At 39.7% G+C, this 16,269-nt stretch overlaps 1 protein-coding gene across 1 annotated transcript in view; it reads left to right on the top strand.

The window, feature by feature from the left end:
• The first annotated feature begins 2,318 nt into the window (after window positions 1-2,318).
• frg1 (FSHD region gene 1) overlaps window positions 2,319-16,269 on the top strand; it is a 15,779-nt gene continuing 1,828 nt past the window's right edge. The window contains exons 1-7 of the mRNA XM_005936758.3: window positions 2,319-2,451; window positions 3,425-3,492; window positions 3,746-3,868; window positions 11,886-11,943; window positions 12,283-12,397; window positions 14,404-14,508; window positions 14,750-14,841. Of these exons, the coding sequence (XP_005936820.1) occupies window positions 2,393-2,451; window positions 3,425-3,492; window positions 3,746-3,868; window positions 11,886-11,943; window positions 12,283-12,397; window positions 14,404-14,508; window positions 14,750-14,841 (620 nt within the window). The 5' untranslated portion in view covers window positions 2,319-2,392. The remainder of the gene's footprint in view (window positions 2,452-3,424; window positions 3,493-3,745; window positions 3,869-11,885; window positions 11,944-12,282; window positions 12,398-14,403; window positions 14,509-14,749; window positions 14,842-16,269) is intronic.

The raw sequence follows: 16,269 nt of genomic DNA, 5'->3' as shown, positions 1-16,269 counted from the left end.
GCACTTAGACTTCCACTTGTTCGGAGTTAAAATGCCAGTCTTCTCTACTAACAGCTAAAAGCTATACTTGAGAGGCAATTACAGAATTGGAACATGGATTTTGCTTTAAACAAGCTTTAAAGCAGGGAAGTGTCTATGGCTGGGCAAGGGTGGACACTGTGCACTAGATGAAAAGTCTTGCCAACTAAGAAGCAAAATAATCTTTTTTTATATGACCACTGGCCTGCAACCTGCATGATTTGGAAACGAGCAGTCATTTTCCCAGCAACTGCCATCAACCTCCAGTGGCCACCCACAACTAGTTGGGGAATGCTCATGATCAGTGGTTTCCAGATGGTTGCGGACCAGTCTTAGATTGTATGACTGTGACTGATTCGTTTGATCCTACATTATAACGACGATTTTCATATGTTCATGTGAGTGCTGAAGTCTCCAAGGAGCTATGGAGTCCCCAGGCAGAGCCCCTTCTAGGAAATTCACCAAAACACTCCCAGAAGGCCAGAAAAGGTCTGAAAAACTGTTTGGCGTTTATGCACAGGCAAGAGTCTAAACCTTACCCTCCATGACTCGAAGTCATACAGAAGTGGCTCTCTCACTGCTTCCGGGTCAGGAAACAGGGGACTCTTCTTTCATAACCACATTTTTGTTCTTGCCCTCCAAGACAATCCAAATACTCACCAAAAAATAAGATCTCAGTAAAATCTCTGCCCTAAATATTAAAAAACAATCTTAACTAAAAGCTTGATGGTCTGTTGATATGGAAAACATGATAATTCATGTATCTTTAAAAAATGACCACCAGAATGTTCTTCAATCTGGCAACCAAAATGATTTTCTTAATATTAAACTCTTATCAAGCTTTACAGTGATTTCTTTTTTTATCCAAAAAACAAAAAACCCACCCACATATCTTCTTATGTATTAATATGTGGGACATTTGTGTTGCAGTAACGTGCTGCAACTGGATGTTATTGTTACTTTTATGCTCGGGTCCTAAAGTATCAGTTAGTGTGTTACCATTTCATTTGACATCGTCCTTATTTACTTCATTTTAAGGACTCTAAGCTTAATCACTCAGCTCTCTCAGTACAACTTATGACTGTTTAATCCCATCAGCAGCAGGGATTGATGTCAGAGTATTACTGAATTTGACAAATGACAGAAGCAGTACAACTAGGATTCAGTTCTTGGTAAAATGTTGATTCATGATTTCTGAAAACCCTACTTTCCAACTTCCCTCAAGCTTACAGGACTTTGCTAAACAGATTAATCTTCCACACTCAAAATCAACTTTTCCTCAAGCACAGCAACACAAGGAGTTTCACTGAGGCATTACAGCCATCTCACTATTGCATCAGTCAACAAGTTTTGTGCGAGTTAAGATGGTTGCAGAAGTTGCGTGTAGTTATTTCCTCTCTTTCTTTCTTTTTTTTTTTACCGAGTTCTTACTAGCTGAGTTCTATTGCATTAGGCAGATAGCACAAGATACTGTGTAATTTATTTTAATTCTTGACAGTATCCACAAATGATTTATTACTTCCTGTCATGGTCATTCCTGCTAATGAGGCATCATTAGCATACATGGTTACATAAGGACATCTGCCAGAGGTCAGCAGCACTAACCCAGTCAACCACGCCTCCTCCACCTACCCTGATTGGTGTCTTTTTATGAATTTGTGAGAAGGGTCTTATGGGTTTGACTCAGAGACCATTTAACATTGTGTGTGTGTGTGTGTGTGTGTGTGTGTCAGTGTGTGTGTGTGTGTGTTGTTAAAAAAAAAAAAGAGATAAATGCCACTTTTCAGATCCTGACTGTATATAAAATTATATGGCATATAAAAAATATTTATGACCTAATAAATGACAAAGAGCAAAGTTTATTTAGTGTGGTTTGAGTCTGGGAGAGATTTGATTATGTTATTTTATGATGTTTCTAAAGTAGTTTACTCTGACTGATTACTGAACTGTGATTATCTGTCAAAATGCTTCTGTACTAATTTGTATATTTGCAAATGTAGCACAGAATAAAAAAATATTTCATGTGAAATAATGTAATTTTATATACTAACATTCAAAAATTTTGAATGTCATACCATTACAACAGTATGCTATTTGCTGTACTAATTGCACATTATATTCTGTCGACACTCTACCTTGTTCTATAGAGTACTTAACTTAATTTGTTTTTCTATGATTAGTATTCTTGTACTTTTGATTAGTTGTATTTATTTACTACGGTAGCAGGTAGCAATATTTCATTCATTTGGATTTACAAATGAATGAAATGTGAGCTGAACGGTCAGGTTCAGAATGTTACTTCGCAGCCACCGTACTTTTCTGAACGGGAAACGGCGTTTGTTTGTTGTGTTACCTGTTAACATTAGCTAAAGACATGGCGGAATACGCACACGTAAAATCTACCAAACTGGTTTTAAAAGGTCATAATAAAGGGTAAGGGCTATTTTTGCTTTGTGGCATTACCCGATGCCACCTCAACTACTTTTCGGGGCTTATTATGTGCTCTTTTCTCTGCTAGCTTTAATTAATACGCTAGGCTAGGCTAACAGTAATGCTACAAAGAAGAAACTTACCTCTTAGCCCGTAGTTAACCAACATATCTACAGTCTTTAAGGTTGGACAGGAACGTTTTTGAAAAAATGGCTTTGCAAGTGAAATAATTACCAGTCAAAATAAACAGAAAGATTTAAAGATAAAGCGTGATGTTAAACCACCAACCTGAAGGCTTTACCTAAAGCATAAGTTAACTGGAGTAACATAAACTAATCTGTTAGCAATGTTAAAGAAAGTGTAAGTGAGAGAGAAAGAACTACAAAGAAAAAAAAATAAACCACATTATGCAGCATGTGGTTTGCAAAAAAATCATATTTATTATAAGGAACATAAATAACTTCATAAAATGAAAGCTCCAAGCTATAGTTTGTGTTCAAATTCACTAGAGCTGAATACTTTTATGGAGAAACAGAAGTCCTGAAACCCTTTATCCATATTAAGTAATAAATGATAATATTCATTTGGTGTTGCTTAGTATTTAGTATATATTATTTGGTATTATTCCAAGAGAGTGGAAGTTGCATTTCAAGGAAAATGCTTGGATATCGCAAGGTCTATTTTATAATTAAATTTAGCTACTGTACAATTTAAGACATTTTTGATTTTTTTTTGTGTGAAAAAAGTAATAAAATACTAAATTAAAGCAGTCTGCCTATTTACTTGACACAAACATTTTCTTTACATAGGAATATATATATATATATATATATATATATAGAGAGAGAGAGAGAGAGAGAGAGATAGTAATAACTTTGTAGCTAGCAAGCAGGGTAAAATATACCCACATTAATTTGTCTATTAACTAGAGCTCATTAAGAAGCTGATCTTTTCCATCTTGATATTAATGTCACAGGAAAAAGAAGAAAAACAAAGATAAGAAAAGAAAAGCCACAGATGAAGAGGAAAGGCTTGATATTGTTGGTATGTATATCTTCTGTATTTTACATTAGTATTTTGTCCATTAAGCAGTAAGTGTTCTTTGAGCATACAAACAGATCTTTCAGATATAAAAACGAATAAATTAGAGGGGTCTGTTCAAACTGATTCAAACATTAACATTCTTGATACATTCATGACTGAAGGAATATATTCTTCCCTACTGTTAATGTCTCTTAAATTCACAGTAGTGCCGTGCATTATTTAAGCTCTGACATGGACCTTTTTTTCTCACTAGGTGGCTGGTGGTCTGTAAGCAGCTTTGGAGAAATTACAGGAACAGTTGCCATAGAGATGCAGAACAAGTCATACATCCATGCCCTGGATACCGGTCTCTTCACACTTGGTTCACCACACAGAGGTAAGAGGAGAGACTGGGGTTACATCAAAATTTAACTCTGTTTTTTTCAAAGGTTCAGCTATTTCTGCAGCTCATGGCTTATTCTAGAGACAGTCGAAGTTATTAGCTGATAAATAGTGTAAAACTATTTGAAGTCTGTGTCCTGTGCTGTATCTATACAGCATAGAGCTAAATTTCATTCAAGATTTTTTTTTTTTTTTTATTATTTGTTTGTTTTAAGCGACATCAGACATTATCATGAAATCTGAACTCAGATTGTGCAAAGAAACTTGGAAGTCCTTAGTGGATAGCGCTAGGCTAGCAGTAGGCTGCCTGTACTAAGCAATTATGGATGAGGGTTTGGAATTTAATGTGGTTTAAAATAAGCAGCAAGCTGGAATTATTTCTTCTCAGTCAGTAAGCAGCAACATCTACCTACTGTTATCCAGCTTTGTGTTTTCATATGACCTTAGCATGCTATTGAAATGTTATTGTCATTGTTTAAAAGCATATTCTTAGGCTTTTGTAATCCTGTACAGCAGCTTATTATTACAGTTAGCCATGTTGCTAATGATTGGCAGTCCAAACGCATGCCAACTAATACAACCGAAAGGTTAGCAAGTAGATCAAGTATGATCCACTAAGGTAATGCTAATATAAACAAAAGAATATGTACATGGATACTCCTTTCCATTCTCCTCTTTTTATAAAAAGGAGTGTGTGAATCTAGGATTTAATTTTTAATGACATGATTCTTCTAGTTTGTGCTCATAGTTATTTATTTTGTGTTCATCACTCTGCCTGCTGTGTTCAGTGTTGTTTTTATATTAGGAGTAAAACAGGAAAGTTATGTGATGTGGCACAACAGTTCCTGTTGAGTCACTAAAGGGAAAAAAGTGATCTATTGTAGATTTAACTGTAAGATCAGCTCCTAGGAACTGTGATTTAGGTTTCACTGGTGTCTATTTTTTTATTTTTTTTTGGGTCTTGTTTTGTTTTTTTATGGGACTGTACGAAGTCCGAACCGGAAGTTTCACCCTATTCAAGTTTTGTCCATTCCCTTTGCCTTCCTTACTTTGGGGAAAGGGACAAACAAAGCTGAATGTGGTGAGTTGAGTTTGAGGTGATTACATGTGATGGCAGGCCCCTCAGCTCAGGTCATTTGCACCTCAGATGTGGTCATTAAAGTAGAACTTTGCACTGGGAGCCTGAGCCTGTCGCTGAATTTATGGTATATGACCTCCTGACTTTGCATGTTCGTGGTGGAGTTGAGCTCTCATCACCCCTAATTAGGGCTGTGCGATATGACAAAATATAACTGATGACGTAATTAAAACATAATATGAAACACGTTTCATATTATATCTATCATTTGTTTCGTGGTGTGGCAAAATACACTGTATACAGCGATATTTTTTTCATCGTTTGGATGGTCACTACATGGATGCAGGCACAGAGAATACCAGCATGGCTACTGGGGATGAAGCAGAACCAGGTAGCTCCAAACAGAAGGACCAGTCAAAACAAATCGAGGACCTTATTTCTAAACAAGGGGCTACCTCTGTTCATGGACATGGTTTGGTTATGAAGTGTCTCACATGGACCAGAAAACAGAACTATGCAAATTATGCCACAAATCCGTCCCCACCACAGACAGAATGCAGTCATTAACAAAGCATGCCATAAAACTATTGCTGCAAAAGGTAGCAGTACCATGAATTTATTCCACCAGCTGAAAAGTCTTCCACTGCAAAATGAGACTGTTTAATCTTGGCATGTCCACGTCTCCCCACACATCAAAGAAAATGTTAAATAAATCAGCTGTGATACCTGTGACTATTCCTCGTCAGTTGTTTTTATAGTCACTGTTTACGCTTTTATTTCTGTAATTTCAGGTTTATTGTAAAATTTTTATATGTTAGAAGCATGAAGGAGCACATTCTTAATTTCATTTGTTTTCAGAATCAGAATCAGAATCGTGTTTATTGGCCAAGTATATGTGCAGACACATACAAGGAATTTGGTTCCGGTAGATGGTGGCTCTCAAGCACAGCAATGTAAAAAACACACACACACACGTCGCCCTCATTAACCCTGAGCCTTCGATCTTGAAAACTCTGAAACTTCTTCCTGTAAAACACACACACACACACGTCTATATATACACATTACACATACATACACAAAGCTGTGTAAACCAACTATAAATAACGAATCTAAACTTATATACATAAAATACAGAAATGAATGAGGTGGAATGAATACTACAAAATGTACATAAGGTGCAGTTGCAGTCTGGCAGTGGGAGCAGTGTGACAGGTCAACTGTTTAGGAGGGAGATGGCGAGGGGAAAGAAACTGTTCCTGTGTCGGGTGGTCCTGGTCTGCAGGCTTCTGTACCGTCTGCCAGAGGGCAGCAGATCAAAAAGTCTGTGTGCAGGGTGTGAGGGGTCTGTGATGATTTTCCCTGCCCGTTTCCTGGTTCTTGAGAGGTACAGATCCTGGATGGAGGGCAGGGGGGTGCCGATGATCCTTTCTGCTGCCCGTACAGTCCGCTGCAGTCTGCTCCTGTCCTGTTTAGTGGCTGCTCCATACCAGACTGTGATGGAGGAGCACAGGACAGACTCAATGACCGCAGTGTAGAACTGGATCAGCAGCTCCTGTGGAAGACTGTACTTCCCCAGTTGTCTCAGGAAGTACATCCTCTGCTGGGTCTTTTTGAGGATGGAGTTGATGTTGGTCTCCCACTTCAGGTCCTGGGAGATGGTTGTACCCAGGAACTTGAAGGTCTTCACAGTCGACACAGGGCTGTCTGATATGGTGAGGGGGAGCAGAGTTGAGGGATGTCTCCTGAAGTCCACTGTCATCTCTACAGTCTTAAGAGTGTTCAGCTCCAGATTGTGCTGACTGCACCAGAGTACCAGCCGCTCAACTTCCTGCCGGTATGCAGACTCATCACCATCTTGAATGAGGCCAATGACAGTGGTGTCATCTGCAAACTTTAGGAGTTTGACAGCCGAGTTCTTGGAGGTGCAGTCGTTAGTGTAGAGGGAGAACAGTAGTGGTGAGAGGACACATCCTTGAGGGGCACCAATACTGAGGGACCGAGTTTCAGAGGTGATCTCCCCCAGCCTCACTTGTTGCTTTCTGTCTGTCAGGAAGCTGGTGATCCACTGACAGGTAGCTGGTGACACGCTGAGCTGGGAGAGTTTGGAGGAAAGAAGTTCAGGCACAATGGTGTTAAAAGCCGAACTAAAGTCCACAAACAGGACCCTGGCATAAGTTCCCGGGCGGTCAAGGTGTTGCAGGATGTAATGCAGCCCCATGTTCACTGCATCATCCACCGACCTGTTTGCCCGGTAGGCAAACTGCAGAGGGTCCAGCTGGTGGCCTGTAATGTCTTTCAGATGGGCTAACACCAGTCGTTCGAAGGATTTCATGACCACAGACGTCAAGGCGACAGGTCTGTAGTCATTCAGTCTCAGTTTATTTTGTCTCCTAAATTCTATGGCACTATATGGTTGAAAATAACATTTGTATACTGTGTATTGTGATATGGATGATCTGATATCCTCGTGTTGGTGTTGTTCCCAGACCATCATGAAAATGTTGTTCCAGGTTCAACATTGCAAGTGACCAATCACATTGTTGTGACGTTATTCTTTTGCGCGCCAAGCCATTCGTGCATTTATGAAATTCCAATGTTGCAAGGACAATATCAATTCTGCTTACTGTTTATTAAAGGGTTACGGTTAGGGTTAGGGTCAGGGTCCGTTGATCGGCGGACAGAGGCGGTTTCACGCAGCTTAAGTACAGTTTTTTGTTTTACGCCGGTTTTTCCCGAAGTCGCAAAAGTATGACGTCACAACATTCTGATTGGTCACTTGCAATGTTGATCCTGGAACAACATTTAGTATGATGATCTGGGAACAACACCAACACGAGGATATCAGATCAACCATTGTGATATAGCCAAAAAATGTCGTGATATTAGATTTTCCTCATATCGTCCAGCCCTACTCCTAACACAAAAATTTGCATCGCCCTCTCTCTGAGGTCTTATATGATCGGATGATAATTGTACATCTACTAACACAGTGGTTCCCAACCTTTTTTTTGCTAGGCCCCCTTTGTTTTACAAGAAAAATGTCTCAATTCTCAAACATTTAGTAAACAATTAAATAAATACAAGTAAACTGCAATAAATTACAGGTAGTAATAAAATAAACTACTAACTCTTTTACGCTACGTGCACACCTACACGGGTATTTTTGAAAACGCAGCTGTTTCTGTGCGTTCTGACCTTTCGTCCACACGCAAACTGCGTTTTGAATCACCGAAAACTGAGATTTTTTAAAACTCCTGTTTTGCGTTTACGTGTGGACGAGGAATACAGAGTTCCTCTCGCAACGTCAAAGGTATGTGCCTTTTTTCACATCACGCTGTGCTCCACATTATTGTTTACATGACATGAATTGCAGAATGGCAGATAGAGACAAAATACTCGCAGTTCTGTCCCTCTATTTACAAAGGCAGAGGCATCACGGTGTAATTATTTTACGTGTAGTTGTTTTTTTCCTGTGTAATAATATTCAACATTGCTAGCAATACATTTTTTCAAAAAATGCCTCTCTGTGCAAAATGGGTTTAAAAAAATAAACAACTGTGGGATACTGTTTGTCCGTGATTTGAACCGAGGGAACAAATCGTGGCAGGATCAGCCTGATATTATTTGTATCCCACTGTAACTTTACTGTATAAAGGGCTAACATCGCCAAAATGTCAGGAGTAGTTAGTCATTACAACAAGTGCTTGTGAACTAAAAATCAAGAATGATACTGTTTGTCTGTGATTTGAACAGCCCAGCGCTGCTTTCGATGCAGGGAAAACCACTTCTGTCGCGGAGATCTACCTCGGCACTTGTGCAGGTGAAGCCAAAGGGAAGATATGCTTCACCATATTTTATAGTCTTTGGTTTGGAAGGAAGTTGGTTTGGAAACATATTTGGCGATGCTTCATCTCCTGCTTTGCGTTTGTGTGGGAGCCCCGTCAAAAACCTGTCCATTATGCTAGCAGTGTCCAAGCGTTCTTTTTTTTTTTTTTTTTTTTTTTTTTTTCTTTTCTTTTCTTTTCATACTGCGCCCCCCCTGCAATGGCTCTGCAGCCCCCCTAGGGGGCAGGCCCCACACTTTGGGAACTTCTGTACTAACAGATTAAACAGTGATCATATTTTTCTGTGTCAGAAAGAAAGCGCATACAGGGAGTGCAGAATTATTAGGCAAATGAGTATTTTGTCCACATCATCCTCTTCATGCATGTTGTCTTACTCCAAGCTGTATAGGCTCGAAAGCCTACTACCAATTAAGCATATTAGGTGATGTGCATCTCTGTAATGAGAAGGGGTGTGGTCTAATGACATCAACACCCTATATCAGGTGTGCATAATTATTAGGCAACGTCCTTTCCTTTGGCAAAATGGGTCAAAAGAAGGACTTGACAGGCTCAGAAAAGTCAAAAATAGTGAGATATCTTGCAGAGGGATGCAGCAGTCTCAAAATTGCAAAGCTTCTGAAGCGTGATCATCGAACAATCAAGCGTTTCATTCAAAATAGTCAACAGGGTCGCAAGAAGCGTGTGGAAAAACCAAGGCGCAAAATAACTGCCCATGAACTGAGAAAAGTCAAGCGTGGCCAAGGTAAGAAAGGCTGAAAGACGACCACCACTGAACAAGACACACAAGCTGAAACGTCAAGACTGGGCCAAGAAATATCTCAAGACTGGTTTTTCTAAGGTTTTATGGACTGATGAAATGAGAGTGAGTCTTGATGGGCCAGATGGATGGGCCCGTGGCTGGATTGGTAAAGGGCAGAGAGCTCCAGTCCGACTCAGACGCCAGCAAGGTGGAGGTGGAGTACTGGTTTGGGCTGGTATCATCAAAGATGAGCTTGTGGGGCCTTTTCGGGTTGAGGATGGAGTCAAGCTCAACTCCCAGTCCTACTGCCAGTTTCTGGAAGACACCTTCTTCAAGCAGTGGTACAGGAAGAAGTCTGCATCCTTCAAGAAAAACATGATTTTCATGCAGGACAATGCTCCATCACACGCGTCCAAGTACTCCACAGCGTGGCTGGCAAGAAAGGGTATAAAAGAAGAAAAACTAATGACATGGCCTCCTTGTTCACCTGATCTGAACCCCATTGAGAACCTGTGGTCCATCATCAAATGTGAGATTTACAAGGAGGGAAAACAGTACACCTCTCTGAACAGTGTCTGGGAGGCTGTGGTTGCTGCTGCACGCAATGTTGATGGTGAACAGATCAAAACACTGACAGAATCCATGGATGGCAGGCTTTTGAGTGTCCTTGCAAAGAAAGGTGGCTATATTGGTCGCTGATTTGTTTTTGTTTTGTTTTTGAATGTCAGAAATGTATATTTGTGAATGTGGAGATGTTATATTGGTTTCACTGGTAAAAATAAATAATTGAAATGGGTATATATTTGTTTTTTGTTAAGTTGCCTAATAATTATGCACAGTAATAGTCACCTGCACACACAGATATCCCCCTAAAATAGCTAAAACTAAAAACAAACTAAAAACTACTTCCAAAAACATTCAGCTTTGATATTAATGAGTTTTTTGGGTTCATTGAGAACATGGTTGTTGTTCAATAATAAAATTATTCCTCAAAAATACAACTTGCCTAATAATTCTGCACTCCCTGTAGTTATTTTTAGGCTTGTTGTTTCATAATATATCAGTAGTGCTGCAGTAGTCCAAAAGAGCTCCGTATCAGCTCAGGATGCTTTTCTTTGACAGTCATAATAGTAATCACAATAATTAACTCGAGGATTTTTTTTTCCTCAATTGTCTGTAATTTTATAAACAGAACATTTTCTTATTTGCAACACTTTCAGACTATTTTATGTGTATACTTATCTACATGATGTTGATTATGGGCAAGGATAATTGAAGAGCAGGATTATACGGAGGGGGGGTCACTGTGTACAGTAGGATATAAGTGGTTCTGCTTTTCATTTTGTCGTTTTAAATGAAGATGTAAAGTCTGCAGCTTTTTACTTATTCCATGCTCGTGCAAACTTGAGAAGCAAAAACCTAATCTGGGGTGAGGTTTACCGTAGGCTCCTGGATTCGCCTTCAGTCCACAAAGCAGTAATTACTTACGCAGTAAATCCAGACACCAGACTGAAAAGGCTGAACAGGGGTTGACTTGAGGAGGAGGGTAGAGCCAACTCTGAGTTTTCACCCATTTCTGCCTTCAGGCACTTCTGAGGAAGCGCTTTTCATTGACACAGTCCTCCCAGAACAGAGACCCTACTAACAATTAATTCAGACCACATTTATTGAGAACCTGTGAAAATGGCTGGAAGATTGAAACATCCCAATTCCCTTAGTGGGTCCTCATCCTCTGCATGCGCACACACCAATTTCCAGTAGATAAAAGAGGGCACAAGCTAGAGCACCGAGAGGGAGATGAAAGATTTCATCGTCTTTACTGAGATTTCTACACTGATGCCACACTGTGGATGTTACAGCCTTTTAGAAATGTTCAGTCACCTACAGGTCAGCGGAAACATGCGGATGTTCTTTTAGCCACCCCACTGGGTCACAGTCAGACATATTCCAAACATAATCAGTGTCTGTTATTCATTAATGCATTCTTTAACATCTCAGAGTCTGCTCGGCGTTGACCTGAATGATGGACTGTGAATTCCTCAAAGCTCTGACTGATTGTAAATGTCAGAAAGTAGCCTCATCTCAGGCACCCAGATCAGCACAGCACTACATAACCAGAGGGTCTGCATCATTTATGAAAAACATACATAAGTAAAATACGAAGCGGGTTCAAAGATTCAAAGGTTCAAACTCTAAATATTGAATTAGGACAAACTATGTATAGGGTTCAAAAAATGGAATAAAGCCAAGATTATAATGAGAGCAATAATATAACACTTAAACAATCTGAAGAGGGCCACTGACACCTGTAAAATCTTTAAAAGGCAAACGTTGCTTTGTGTTTCAGATGATGAAGGACCAGATCCTCCCGAACAGTTTACTGCCATCAAGCTCTCAGACACACGGTGAGTATACAAAGATAAACTGCACATTGTTTTTTCATCTTCTCACCAGCAGATTTATTACCCCATTTCTGCATTTTATATTAAGGATCTATTTCTATTGTCAAGATGTACACAAGTAATTTACCAGCCCATGGGCAATCAATCCTTGAAGATACGCTGCCTGTTACAGAGCTATTTCTTATGCATTAGTTTCAGTGATAGATCTCAGATTCATACACTAATGTTATTGAACTATTCTTTTCACAGAGAAACACATATTCTGTGGCGAACGTGTTTTGAATATTAGATTAGCCTTTTTTACAAATCTGTTTAGGGTTTTTTTCTTTTTTGCTGTCGCAGGATAGCCTTGAAGTCTGGATATGGAAAGTACCTCGGCATCAGCTCTGAAGGTGTGGTGATGGGGCGCTCTGATGCCATTGGCTCCAGGGAACAATGGGAACCAGTCTTCCAGGATGTGAGTAAATCTTCTAATCGATGTATGCCACCAGTTCAATAATGACATGCAGAGCTGCTGTTTGAGTTTCTCTCTAGTCCAGTGAGTTTTTTGCAGAAAACAAACGCATCTTTTCAAGATTCCAGATTGGTAGCTTGAGTAGTTTCTGGTGGTGACAGAAAATGTGGCTTAATCCCACAGGTCACAAAACTATTGAGTTTATTATTAATGTCAATTTCAGTTATTCTGGCAGACTCATGCTGCGCATATTTGAGTCTGCCAGCAGCAGGGCTGTGAAAGAAGTTTGTTACCTCATGAAGAGGTGTGCAGCGTGCTGAATGCAGCTCGCTGTGGCTTCTGCTCATTGTTTTTTTTATCTTGTACTTATATAAAACATGCTGAATACTACAGCCATACAGTGATAAATCCTGAAACCTACTGAATTTTCTGTGATTATGTCAAAATATAACTCAACCCACCAATTAAATGCCAGGAACGTTCACATTGCATTAGCAGTAAGTTGATACGGCCTTTGTTTGTTTTTGTTTAGTTTTCTTTTTGTTTTTGCTGTTGGCACAGTTACCCAGTTTGTATTATTGCAAGTCGCGACTGAACATCTGACATTTATTTTGAAAATTAGAGTTGCTTGATCTCACACTACAGCATCAGCATAATAGGCCAAAACAAGCAGGTGCAGCACCCACACTACCCCTCCTCTTCCTTTGTGTTTCATTTACATCCACCTGGAAGCTTGTGACGATCCAACCGAAAACCAACCCGTCGCTATTTAATACAATAAATGTCCCTAGCAAGTTGTCGTCAAGTAATTTCACTTGTACAATTGTTTGCCTTTTGTGGCTGAATGCTCTCCGACTTCCTATTTTTTCATTGCCGTGTTAAAAGAGACTCTTTTTAATAAAAGGGACAGTGTTTTCAAAGGAACGAGGTTCACATAGATATGGATGGCCAGGCTGCTGAAACATAGAATAGAAAACCTTAGATACTTTATTCTCTGCTAATGAAGCTATCACTCCACTAAATCTAGTAAATGGTTGCACTGGGTTTATCGAACCCTTCTCGATAGAGTACACCAGCCAGATTTAACTGCTAAAGGCACTGGATTAAAATAAGAAAAATAATGATTATGTCATAGTTTCTAATTGCCTTCATTATCAAAGTGGCTGCCAACAAACACTGGAGGGACCCTGGCGTCTTACTTTTAATTGGTGTGCAGCCTTTTAGTCCCTTTACTGTCTGACTTTATACTCTGAAGAGATGATTTGGTTAAAAAGGCAGTCGCACAAATTTAATCAGTGCATTTACTAGCCCGCTAGCAGCAGCACCACTGTGCAGTGAAGTGCAGAGAACATGTGCATGTGAAGATAGAAATCTAAACAAAGATAACAGGCTAAATAAAGATAAAAATTAAAGCATCAGATAATGCTGTGAACACTAAGTTGCTCTACTGATCGCACCGACACAAGTAAGATAATTGACTAAACAATTAGTGGTCTGATAAGACATTTGAATATATTTACTTGGGTTTTCTCTTTTTTTCATATGTTTTGGATGTTTTTGTAAATATTTGTCTCCGTGAGTGCCAGCAGTTAGTATTTGAAACACAACATGCATATTTTGTGGTTGTGTTACATCATGTAAAAGGATCGCTTATGTTTTAGTTTCTTTGTTTTGTTTTGGTTTAACCAGCCCCAAAGAGCCCCGATTCATACAACACGCCTCTCGACTGACATTAAGCCCATGGGAGATGGCATTTACCTGAAGTTATGAGCAACTAGCTCATTATGCAGAAAGCATCTACCTTATCACTGCAGCGTGCTGCTTGCCTTCATGCTTTGTTGAAACTATAAACAAGCTGCCCAGCACAACCTTGAAACTCTTTTACATCAAATATTGGGCAACCTTTCATGCCTGTCACAACAACCAATCCCACTGCAATTCTATCTAATCTACCCCCCCACCCCCACCCCTCTCCCCATCTCCTGTGTTTTCTTTCTGTTCTGCTTCAGGGTAAAATGGCTTTCCTGGCAGCAAATAGCTGTTTCATTTCCTACAGTGACAACGGGGACATTGTGGCCAAGAGCAAGACAGCAGGGGATGGCGAGATGGTGAAGGTGATGTGTAAATAGTGTTCTTCCACAAGGTTGCATGTTAATCCTTTGATTTTAAGCATGCAATCTCTGTAGGGGCCTGACTGTTAAGTGGGAAGGGGGAAATGTTGTGACCTCACTTCATGGAGTTCAAGGTATTGATATGTAACGCACCACTTCCCTCCTGCTCCTCTCTTTCTCTCTCTCCCTCTTTCTTTCTTCTTTCTCTTTGTTTTTTGTTTTTTTCCCACTGGACAAAGAACAGATCCGAACCTGTGCAGAACGAGAGGTCAAGCGTAAAGATGACATTGCAGATGAGGACAGGGGCAACGTGAAGTCCTGCGAGATCAATTATGTGTACGTAACCTCTGCTGTTTATAAGCGGTGCTTATGAAATGTGTAAGCAGCCCAAACAAAGACTAATGAAGGAAAAATGTTAAGTTCTCTTATATTTTCTTTGGAATCTTCTCCGTTAGAAAGGTTATCGTAAGTTAGAATAAGTAAATGTTATAATTACCTGTTATTCTTTGCTAAGTTCAGTAGATGCTTTTGTTCTCCTTTAATGTGAAGTTTAACTAGACGTTTCTGTTCTCTTTCAAAATAGGCCAGTGAAAAAGAGGACGTTGTAATTTATTGACGTCCATAACCAGAAAAAGCGGCTGCATGTACCACGGCCCACTACTTAAAAAAAAAAAAAAGGCTTGTAGCAAGCAGTGAAACACAGATAAACTGGTGTGCTTATGTGAGGCGTTGCAAGATGGTTAAAATGATAGGAAAAGAGGGATATCTGACAGGGAATTACTGTGTCTATAGCAAAGCTATAGGTATCAGTCAGTATGAGGTCTCATCGATAAGCTGCTCAAAAAACAACGTTTAACCTCCAGTGTTTACAACGTCATAAAAACATTACATTTAAAGGCATTCATTAAGAGGTACCAGGTACTTTTTTAGTACCTACTTGACTGGGTTTCCAAGTGAGTGGAGTCGCATGCCACTGATTGGCCAGCCAGTGGCATCACTGTTGTGAAAGCAACTTTTTGAAACCCAACAACAAGGGAAACAGCAGCACAAAAACCAACACCGTGTCTTTGAGTCTGACTAAAAGCTGTAGACGGAGCAGCAGATGTACCATCACCTCAACGTTCTTCATTGTTTTGTTGTGTTTGTTGTGTGCTTCTCGATGTTCCAAAACAGTGAGCTGCATCTACACATGATGCTTCGGTTTCAGAGGTTAGAAGACTGAAAAATGCCCAATTTAAAATCGTTATGTTAGAAAAGGCCAAAGCTTAATGCCCGTTGGGTTAATCTCTGCATCCACACAGGAAACGATTCATGTCGAGGTCACGATCAGAGATCATAGAAAACCACTGCCTTCGGCTTGGTGATGATGTCACTACAGTGGAAACACACTAGCAACCAGAAGTTAGGAGCTCTCAAGATAAACTTTAGCACAGGATACTGGTGATTGCCATATGGCAGAGTAGTAAATACATTCAGAGGGTTGCCTAGACAACCTGATCCTGGACCAACCATCAGCTTCAAAATGATCATCACCTTTTTCCGTCTCATGTTCTGTAAATCGTAAACTCTGCTTTGATACACTTTCTTTGTAAAAATTCATACTGCTAATAGAATTTGTCTTACAAGCACTTGATGCTTCCTATCAGTAATTAAATTTAATATTTTGCAATAATTTGACATTTTACAGTTTCAGCCGAGCACCATCTGCCTCCCCAAAACCAGGGAGGAAAATAAAAGAAAACAAACAGTAATTTCTTTATCCTC

Source organism: Haplochromis burtoni, unplaced genomic scaffold (genome assembly GCF_018398535.1).
Source record: "Haplochromis burtoni strain Fernald_Lab_line unplaced genomic scaffold, NCSU_Asbu1 Contig_213, whole genome shotgun sequence".
In the NCBI taxonomy this organism is placed as follows: Eukaryota; Metazoa; Chordata; class Actinopteri; order Cichliformes; family Cichlidae; genus Haplochromis; species Haplochromis burtoni.
This window is presented reverse-complemented; position numbering and strand designations above follow the sequence as displayed.